This window comes from Scomber scombrus, chromosome 7 (assembly GCF_963691925.1).
Source record: "Scomber scombrus chromosome 7, fScoSco1.1, whole genome shotgun sequence".
Taxonomy (NCBI): domain Eukaryota; kingdom Metazoa; phylum Chordata; class Actinopteri; order Scombriformes; family Scombridae; genus Scomber; species Scomber scombrus.
The window spans coordinates 20,952,029-20,963,273 of record NC_084976.1 but is presented as its reverse complement, the minus strand read 5'-3'; the positions used below and the strand labels follow the sequence as shown (position 1 = coordinate 20,963,273).

Sequence of the window (11,245 nt, the reverse complement as noted above, 5' to 3'; positions counted from 1 at the left end):
TCTCAGTTGATAAATGTGAAGAGATTTTTTGTCTAATAAAGTTCAAGGAATGCATTTTCCCTCCCTCTAAAACTCTTCCTGACCTTTGCTTTAAAACACTTTGCATCCTGATACATTAAAGTCAGTCAAGGATTATTTTAAATCTACTACAGTTCAACCAATTCCTGACTAAAGTCTTAAAAATAGTTCATGGGCAGTTCAGAGATCATATGAATGACAAACGAGCTCTTTGATAAATTGCCTTCAGTTTTTAGGGCGGGTCATAGTCCTGACTGAGACAGCACTTCTTAGAGTTAATGATTTCTAAAGCATTAGGTTGACATATCAGGTACAATTTTAGATTGGTTTCAGTCTTATCTTTCTAATAAGAAATTCTGTGTGGCCATTGGTGACTTCAAATCCTCCACGTCCCATTTCCCATCTGTCATGTCCTAGGAAGTGCCTCAAGGCCCAGTCCTTTGCTTATTATCCTTTGTTTATTTCCCATTTGACTCCAATAACACAACACAATTTGTCAATCTTGTCTTTTCTGTTACTATAACAACCCATTTGTTAGGCTATAAATAGTTAAATTAGTTAATTAATTAGATTTAATATAAAATGTGGAGTCCTACATAGATCCTCTTCATTTCAACAACAAAATCTTTATGTCAGATGGTCATGATGAGATACCAATGGTACAAATCAGTAAATACTGTCTGTATGTGATGTGTGAAACTTCCAATCTACATCTGAGAGTAAATATGAAGTAAGAAGAGTTATCATCCTTTACTTTGATTGAGACATTTTAAAGCTCAAAGAGAAAAATTCTGACTCATGGCATTTGTTTATTAACTCACTATGTCCAAGTACTTTTGTACTGCCATCTCTGCAGAATGAACTTTGAATTTATTGCTGTAATTTACTTATGTTTACTTTGCATTGTCATTCCTGGAAATGGGTTTATTTTGCGTATCATTTTCCTACAATGACTTCCTCATCCTTTCTGAGAACATTGCAGCAGTTTTTATGGTTTTATTTGTCTTTTATTACAAAGTTACACCTTTGTCAAATAAGCACGCATCAAAGCAGCCTTTTTATTAAATCGTCACTTACTACAGTGAAACAAGTGTTTTTTGTCATTTCATTTTTAGGTGTTGTCTCTGTTTTGTTTTGTTTTTTAACTATTTGAAGTGATATAATGACACACAGTGAATCCTAGTGTCAAAAAGATGACTTAATGATTGTTTCTAGTGCACTAAGTAGGACTATTTATGTTTTGTAGAAGTTCGATCTTGAGCGAGGGGACCAAACTTCCTCTAAGTTAGTTAATTAGACTTCATTTTATTCATTTCCACATTACATTTTACATCAACAATGGACTAAAATATATGAAGCACAACACAACTCCAGTGCAAATAAAAGTCCTGCATTGCACAATCCTTCTTAAGTAAAAGTACATAAGTATTAGCAGCTAAATTCATTTTGTAGCTCTAATATATGATATACTTGAATTCTCATTACTACTGTATCAATTCTTCCTTTATATATTATTTATCTGGTCATTTTTCTTGTTTTTATGTCTTTGTAAAGTGCCTTAAATGTTTCTATTACTACAACGGCCTATTTGTAGGGCTAGAAATGGGTATTAAATTATTAATTTAATTTAAACCTCCTCCTAGTTTCAATAAAAACAATATTTTAGGAAAACTTTGAGTCACATGGTCATGATGAGATATGAATGCAAAGTAATAATTACCAATGGACAAGTCAGTGAATACTATCTGTGGGTGATATGTGAAACTTCTATATTAAGTTATTCTCTTTTAATTTTGATCGAGACATTTAAGAGCACCAAGAAAAAATACTGACTCATGGCAATTGTTTATTAACTCAGTTCTTCCATTCACTTTTGCACTGCCATAGTAATGTCAGGTTGCCACAGCGAGGCATTTCTGCAGACTGAACTTTGAATTTATTGCTGTAATTTACTTTCAGCGTCATTTACTGGAAATGGATTCATTTTTGCATATCATTTCCCTATAACCACAGTTGTTTCTCCTCCTTTCTGAGAATATTCACAGATTTTTTGGTTTTGTTTTTCTTTTATTGCAAAGTTACAACTTTGTGAAGTTAGTAAGCATCAAAGTGGCTTTTATGAGTTTAATGAAATTGTCACTTACTTACACGTTTTTTTGTCATTTTTTTTCTTTGGGTGTTATTACTGAGTTTTTTTAATTATTATTTGAAGTGATTTCATGACACACAGTGAACCTCAATGTCAAACAGATGATATAATGATTATTGGTAGTGGACTATAGAACCATTTTTGTGTTGTAGAAGTCAGATCTGGAGCAAGGGCACCAAACTTACTCTTAGTTAGTTAATTACTTTATTTAATTAAGTTCAACATTACACTTTACACACATCATAGAGTAATGATGGGCAGAAATATACGAAGTACAACACACCAGCATGAAGTACAACACACAAGCATGAAGTACAACACAACTCTATACTGCAAGTCAAAGTCCTGCTTTGCATAATCCTAAGTAAAGTATTAACAGCAACATTAATTCTGTAGCTCTGATATATGATATACTGATATATGATTGTACAATATAGAACACAGTTAGCTAGTTTAGTCCAGGGGCTCCCAACCTAGGGGTTGGTCCTCTCCAAGGGGTCACCAGATAAATCTGAGGGGTCATGAGATAATTAACGAGAGAGAAAAGAAGAAAAAACTGAATTCTGATACACAAATCTGTTTTCAATTTTTGACTTTTTCTGTAATCTTTGATTTTTGGTGAAATGTTGGATCATATGAAGATTAACAAGTCATGATTAAAGTCAAAAAGGCTGTAAACTACTGGTTTAATTTTTAACAATGAGTTGAATTTTAAAAGCATGTTATATTGTCAATTGTGTAAAACATACATCTGAAAAGTAACTTCAGCTGTCAAAGTACAATATTTTCCCTCCGAAATGTAGTGGAATGGAAATATAAAGTAGCATAAAATCAAAATACAAAAGTAAAGTAAAGTACCTTAAAAATTGTGCAGTACAGTGTAGTGATGTGTACAATTAAAGTTCGTCACACTCTGCACACTTCATTTAATGAAAAATAGTTTATTTGTCTGAATGAGCAAGCACATGATAACAAATACAATATCTACAACCTGAGAGTTACATTCACTGCATTCTTTCACTGATGAAACATTCATCACATATTCAGTCTGATGTGGCTTGTGACATAACAGAGGAAGACTATAAGAGCAAGGTATATTCTGAATGAAAAGAGAACATACTACAATAAGTATACACAGGATGCTGGTAGTCACATATGTGAAAACATACTTCCTCTTTATGCAGGTATAATCAACCATGTGAAAAACTCACAAGGAGTTTGATCTTGACTAATGAATAACTAACAGGGGGAGGGGAAATTCACAATGTCAAGCTCTGTGCAACAGACTTCATCTTCATTCTCTTCAGCTCATTTGCTCTGAACATGAAGCAAATCTTTTTTATATAAGAGGGCTCATTTCTAACATCTAATTAAATTAAATAATCTTATAATGATTCAGTTAAATAAACTGTACAACACTGACCCCTGACACTTCAAGAAACCTATGAGAAAAAAATCAAAAATCAACAGAGGTATATCTAACTCCTGAGACTATGATCCAGTACATGATACATTGCAATTGACAAAAGGCTTTATGAATGTTAGATTGTCTACAGATGAGACATTCAGTTATATTAGGTTTTAAATAGATTTAAATAAGGTATGAACAAGTTTATCGTTGATCACCTTATCATTATCTTACCGTCTTATCAAAGTGCACCTTTTACAGACATTCACAATAAACATGACCTGCATTACTCTGATCAACACTATAGATTGAGATATTTTTTGGCAACAGTTTCCGCATACCTGCTGGAAGGACTTTGAGATTCAGGCCGTCTCATCCCTGCAGATGTCCATCAAATAACCTCACTTCACAATCACTTTAACATTTACTTTACTTCAAGTACATCTGTTTATTTTGTTTCAGTAGGATTGAAGAAAAATCCCTTCTCATTGTCTGTTATTATATTTTTCTGTTTTGGATTTTTGTAGATGTGGAACTTCCCTTTGTGGGATAATAAAGTTTATTATTATGGAATTAAATTACAAATAAATACGTCTATTGATCTTTCACCTGTCGCTTTGGACTAATAGATAACATACTGTACATCTGTCCAACACAGCAAGGTCAATAGTTCACTGTTATTATAAAAACCTCAATTAAAAAGATGCGTCAATATCAAAGTGCATCGCTGTCCTGACAAATACCACAGAAACGTAAATAAATTACAATGAATTAACAATATTATTATTATATAACTGGTATTTTTTCATTTTGTAAGATGTAAAATAAATACAAAAATGAATCCAAAACTGAGAAGCTGCAAACAGACTGAACTCATACAAAGGGAACAAGAAAGCTATTACATAGCGTATCCAAAATAAAAGGGCATCATTGTTCTTGTGCTGACTTCAGTCAGGGCAATAACAGTTGATCATTAACCTGCTAAAGTGCTTTGACTAGAAACCCAAGTCCAAATTAGCCCTCCGTAAAGTAGCAGAAAGGGAAGTGCAGGTTTCTCTGACCACATGTTTGCAGATTCTGGTCTCCAGTCTGACCTCAATAGAGGATCCGTTCTGCTGTGTTCACTTCTTGCGGACCTGGACCTGAGCGTATACTGTTGCATCAGTAGTATCAGGCTGAGGAGCTGGCCTCCTCGTTCGCTGCATGTGGACATCATAGTTTGGAGGGGAGGATGCAGCAGCAGGACCCCTGTTCTCTTGGTTCTTAGAGTTCTTCTGTAGCCCCAGGTGGACTGTCAAACCATCATTGTTGTGGAAAAAACGGATGTCTGCATAATCCAGCTCCTAGTAAAACAAAAGAGTTGTGGGAAAACATATTAGAGAACAGTTTTGATTAAAGTTCAGGACATATCATAATCTCTGAAAGTCTATAACAGCTAACTTCACAGATAAAATATTAACAGTTTAATTTATATTTGGCTCGTAGGGTCAAAACAAGCACACATGTACACTTCCACTCCAATCTGTGAGCTGAAAATTTTCTTCTGGGTTCAAAGTCTGACTGTCATTGTCATCTCATTGTGGTCCTGAATCTGATCAATGGAGTGAATTTGTCATGTGCAGTTCCATATGTATTTTGTGTTAAGGTTTATGTATTTCAATGGCCCATCAAGGGACACGCACAGCAAACTAGCTGTGACATTAGTTCTTATATATCCCTATACAAATACACATTAAATAAATAAAATATGCTGTGTAATAAAAAGATTTTTATCATCTTATATTTCCATCAAGACTCTGCTAACAGTATATTTTTAATATTTCATGCATTTACTTTCAACTTACAATAATGTTACTACAAATGTCTTTATAATGAATGAAGGTTTGTGTGAACTAAAAGTCATATTGTGCATTCTGATCAAATCATCTATTTTATTTTCCTTCAAAATTGTGTGTTATTGTTGACTGATGTTTCATGACATACTGTATATAAAATGTGTTTTCACATGTAATCATGATTGGTGCATAAATGTCAATTTCTCTAGGCACACATGTTTTGGTGCGATAACTAACTGAGAATCTTTCAGGTATTGTGTTTAGCATGCAAACATCTTCTCTGATCACCTGCATATCTACACCGGATTTCTCTGAGTGACCCAGTTACTTAAGTGCATGTAAACCATTGGTGACATTTTACAGTACCTGATCTTCAGAGTATGCTGTGTTCTCCTGGCCTCCACCGCCTTTAAAACACGAAAAATAATTCAATTCTGAGAGTAAATAATACTGTATAAATTATACTAACACATAAAATGAGCACATGGGCAATCATTTTGATTCTACTCCCTTTTGACCTTTCTTGATAACAAACACATAACATCTTGTATTAAACTTACCTGTTCTGGAGGAGGTGTTTCCATTAGAGGATTTTTTCGTCCTATTTAAAGAGATAATGAACCATTAACATGTAAATTAGACACCAGACATGCATTATCCGACTTTCTCAAATGTAATGATAATAATAACAACATTATATATTGAATGATTAGATAAATATTTGATTTGTTTCTGATTGCATAAAATCTGTTTTGCTGGTCATATTTGTTATAAAAAAAAAATTAAAAAAACGAAAAAAAAAAACAAAACAAGGAATCATGGCATGAAGTGAAATGATAAATGACATGATGATCAATAAAATCTACTACAGTTCTGTTTTTTCACTTTTAAAAGAAAATATATTGTGGGACTAGCAGAAGATTCATAAAGGCAAGTGACACTTTGGTAGTTTGAGCATCACCAGCATCTGTTACTGTGATTGATAATAAAATAATGGGGGAAATGCTACTTTGCTACTCTGCTGCTCTTTATAACTCAAAGCTATTCACCACTTACTGTTTTTTATAAATGAAGTATCCTCCAGCAGCTCCACAGATGACAAAACATGCGATTACTATTCCAGCAATGCATCCAGCTGAACATGTAGATGTTGTCTTCTCTGGAAAGGTACAAATTTAAGAGGGATAAGATCAAGATTTTAACACCACTTTGTAAAGAGGACTGAGAACTGTCTCATCATCTCAACATCCCTGTAGATACAAACCATACAATAAATTCTCTCTTTAATCAATTTTACAATTATCAGTGCCTGTTTGTTTAGTGCAAAGACTGAGGACTTGATGCCTCCTTTGGCAGGAGTTTCCTGTTGCTGTCGCTGAATGCTTGTGCAGCTTGTTGCTTTAGCAAACATGCTATCTCAGATCAATATATTTTAATTTAGTTGGTAATAAAATATGTAACTAATATCTTCAGGAAGCCTGCTACTCTTCACATTATTAGAGGTATAATACTGTATGTTAATCAAAATGTCAAAGAGATGCAACAAAATCTGCAATTAACAAAGTCTGCATACCTGTTACAGACAATCTATGTTCTGCAAATAATGTTCTCCCAGTTATTTTATTCAGTGCTTGACAGGTGTAGCTGCCACTGTCAGACAGTTCAGTCATGTTTTTAGTGAACACATCAGAATTGTTTAATATATTTTCCCCATTCAGTATCCAGGTGTAACTGGCAGATGGTGTAGACGCAGCAGAGCAGGTTAATGTTAACGTCTGTTTCACGTTTATCTCTCTTGGTCCTGTGATTTGAGCATTTTCTGGTCCATCTGAAAACAAATACATGGAAAGTTCTAAAAACAGCACAAATAATGTGTTTTTTTTACATAGTCAACTGATTGGGGAAAAATAACTAATAAAGAATAGAAAAACCTGCTCTATAATTGCCTTAAAAAATCATGTGTTATTGTTACTTACAGTTAACAATCATGTCGTATTTAGCTTCATTATTGCTGATAGGGTTGCTAATTTTACACAAATATTCTCCACTGTCTGTTTTCTTCAGAGAGAGAAAAGACAACACTCTGTTTGTGTTGTAAAGTATCATGTTGTCAGTCTGAGTCAATGGTGAGCCGTCCTTCATCCACTCTCTGGTAAAGATGGAGCCAGCACCATCACAGGTCAGGTTAACAGAGTTTCCCTCAATCAGCTGTGTTGAAGATACGATAGAGGCATCAGATACTCTCTCTGTTGATGAAATAAGAGTCATTTAATTTTGTGTGAACAACATGACGTATCAGACAGATGGAAGACTTGTGACATGTAATTTTCCTTCTGTTAGGTTGAAAGTTGTTATTTCTGATTTGTCTTATCAAATCTTCTAAATTAACTAATTATCTAATAATCTTAGTTATGAAAGTAATGAGAGTTTAACATTTTTATTATTTAGACAGCCAGCACCATCACAGCTTAGATTGACTGACTTCCCCTCAGTCATCTGGTTTGTTCATGTGATATAAAAAACAGAAATTCTCTATGTTGGGTAAAATATAAAGGATGTTGTTCGAAAATAAAAGTAACAAAAGAGTTGACTGAGATCATTTAACATTTACAGTTTTGAACAACCCAATGTCATATATATTAATAATGGAAAACGTCATACTGCCAAGTTCATAAAATGTTTTGCTTGTTGTTTGTTCACCCTTTGAATCTTGATGAAGACCTTTGAGGTCGGAGCTGCTTTTTTTTATTTTTTTATTGAAGATAGCCATGTTTTGAATAAAAGCTTTCTAACTTAGTCCAAAGGTATTTTTGTTCCTCCTCCAAACATGAGCTCCTGTAGTTTGTATTTCAATCCAAAAGTAACAAAAGGGTTGACTGAAGTCATTTAACATTTACACTTTTGAACATCCCAATGTCACACATTAAAAAAAACTGGAAAATGTTCTTGCTTTGGACAAAGAATTGACTTCACTACACTAAATAATGGAGACAAAAAACTGTTAAATCAAAATCACAAAATCCTCCAACATTGATTCAAGCAGTTTGTAAAGGACATCAACATAGTGCATGTTGGTTTTTATTTACTATGTATTATTTTAGGTAATTTATTTAGACATTTCCTGTTAAACGGATGTATTTTATTTTGAAAGGGTTTGGCAAACGGAAAAGGAGACAATTGACGGTAACTTGATAGAGAAAGGTAAACAAGCATGGATCACATGGATAAAAGGAAATTCACGGATAAAGGAAAAATAACTACGGCGTTGGACTAAACTACAAGAGTGATTTATTAACCCGGTTGAAAGTGGCAACAAGGTAAAGGCTTATGTTACATTTAGGTTTGTGTTGAAATATAAGTTAATTTAACCAACCAATGCCACAAGGTAAATATAGATATTATTATTGTTCATTTCATACATTATGCTGCTCCTGTAACACCAGCCACTTTAAATGTAACACTCTGTTACATCAGATCACTCTGTAATATACAGAGTGTAATCTTGCCATGTCATCATTAAAAGACATTACAATAATACTTTATTTACATTGTTCAAGCGGCTTATCTTTATTGTTTTTGTCATAAATTAACCATCCAAAGCCTCTATATTTCCCAAACAACCCCCTCTGTTTACATGAAATGGTTCAATCCTGCATCCAAACCAGGAGCACTTGTTAACAGTGAATTAGGAGTTAGTGCAGCATGAACATAAAGTCTCAACAGCTTCATAAAATACAATCAGGGTTCCAAAAACAAACAACAACAAAAAAAAGTGAGAGTGTGACAATATATCACACAATTTAAGATAAAAAGGTGTCTCTAATCTGTGACTCTAATCTGTTAGATGAGTTTAGTGCATCATGAAAAAGGCTAATGTTACTTTTTTCTCTCCTAACATTAGTCATTGCTAATATCTTTAAATATCTTCACTCGTCTTTCAGCTGATGTTTAATCAATGCAGGTAAACCTTTAGAAAGGTATTCATACTAATTCGGTTCTCTCTGCTCCTGGTGCCAGGACCAACAGATGTATCTTCAGGCTCAGCAGCCCTATCCCCCCCAAAATAATGAACCAGTGAAGAAGGTGGGCAGCATTGTGTTGAATGACATGTCATTTGGCAGAACTGAAAGGGGATGTTATTTTAATTAATTAATTATTAATTAATTAATTAATTATTTAGGTTTTATTCATTTTATGTTATTAATTAATTATACGATTATTGTACCATTAAGATTATATTCAGATTGTAAAAGACAGTGTAAAGCTCATTACTTTTAGAGGGTATCAGTCTTACATCAAATAGTGAATTCTACTGTATGCAGTACGTTGAAAGTATGTCAGTAAATATTGTAGAGTTAATATTTGACTACAAGAAAGTTGCAAGCCTACAAAGGAAAAGTTATTTAAGTTTTGAATGGGCCAGTTGGGTTCTGGAGGTTTGGTTACAGTAATTGCACATGGTTGGCGTGGACTGTGCCTGATGTTGGAGCCCAATTTGACATCTTTTCATGGGGCCAGAAATCCCTGGTGGCCCCTGTTGGAGAGTGAATGCTGATTCAAGCACTGTATATACAGTGTCAAACTTCCACTATCACAAGCAGATGACTGAATCCAATCATTTTTCTTTTATCTATATCACCATGTATACAGCTTCTCACGGCAACTTACCCAGCACAGTTATAGCTGAAGGCTGAGATGTTTGATATCTCAGAGTTTTGCTGTTAAAGGCCTGACAGCTGTAGTTCCCACTCTGGCTCATCTGAATATTCATCAGTGTGAGTTCTGGTCCAGTATCAGACAGCAGGTCTCCATTCAGAAACCACTGAAACTGAGCAGAAGGTCTGGAGTCAGCTGAGCTGGACAGTCTGATGGTTGACCCTATTGCATGGTGTTCTTCAGATGGAGATACCTTCAAACTGAGGTTTTCAGGGCCAACTGGATAGTATATGGAGAGTAAAAACCAAACATTAGCAAAAAGTGAAGTTAGTGTCAGCGTACCTCAGTCTGACGGCTTTTAATAGCTTCATATGTCAGTCAGCAGCAAAGTGCAACACAGGTGATGAAATGTCATTTATTCCAGTCTGTGATTGGTTCATATTCAGTTATATGAATTAAGTTGCGTCTTTGAAGCTCTCTTGCACTAACATGAATTTAATGCAAGGATAAGAAGTTATGTATGCAGGTTAGTAACTCACAGCTGATGGAAAGATTTGTTGGATCACTGGTGCCATCACTGAAAAAATTGGACACATGACACCTAAATGGTCCCTGATCATAGCGGGTCACATTGATGATAGTAAGAGTGCGGCCTCCATCAGTGAGCTGAACTCTGTCACTGGCTGTAACCTCAGAGCTGCCGTTCATCCAGAGGAAAGAAGGAGAGGATCCAGAAGAAGAGCAGGAAAGACTGACAGAGCTGTTGAACTCCACCAAGTCTGTGCTGCTGGCAGTTATCTTTACATTGGAGACACGCACTGTGGATGAAAAAAAAGAAAACAATATTATTTATATTCGCATTTATATTATATTAGAGGCTGGGAAATGAATCTCATTTTAAATATACCATGTTGACTATTCTTGAACATATTTAACTCCAAGTGACAAAAATTTGGATTTTCGATTTGACTTAGACTTTGACTTTGGACTTGATTACCCAACTTTTGATGTAGTTACATCCTGGAGCAACATAACAAATAAGACAGAGGACAGCGTACATGTTGGTTATTTGGAGGCTAAGTTTATTTCAATTAAGAAACAATGAACAGAATACAATGAGCTGCTTATATCCCAACTTGTTATTTGGTCATGATAACCTGAGAATTATCTTGTTATGAC

General features: G+C 34.4%; 1 protein-coding gene across 1 annotated transcript in view; it reads right to left on the bottom strand.

The window, feature by feature from the left end:
* Positions 1–4,297: 4,297 nt before the first annotated feature.
* Positions 4,298–11,245, bottom strand: part of LOC133984144 (carcinoembryonic antigen-related cell adhesion molecule 5-like) — a 150,759-nt gene continuing 143,811 nt past the window's right edge. Inside the window, exons 13-15 of the mRNA XM_062423425.1 lie at positions 5,971–6,011; positions 5,777–5,817; positions 4,298–4,918 (exon numbers count right to left, since the gene is read on the bottom strand). Coding sequence (XP_062279409.1) covers positions 4,697–4,918; positions 5,777–5,817; positions 5,971–6,011 — 304 coding nt within the window. The 3' untranslated portion in view covers positions 4,298–4,696. The remainder of the gene's footprint in view (positions 4,919–5,776; positions 5,818–5,970; positions 6,012–11,245) is intronic.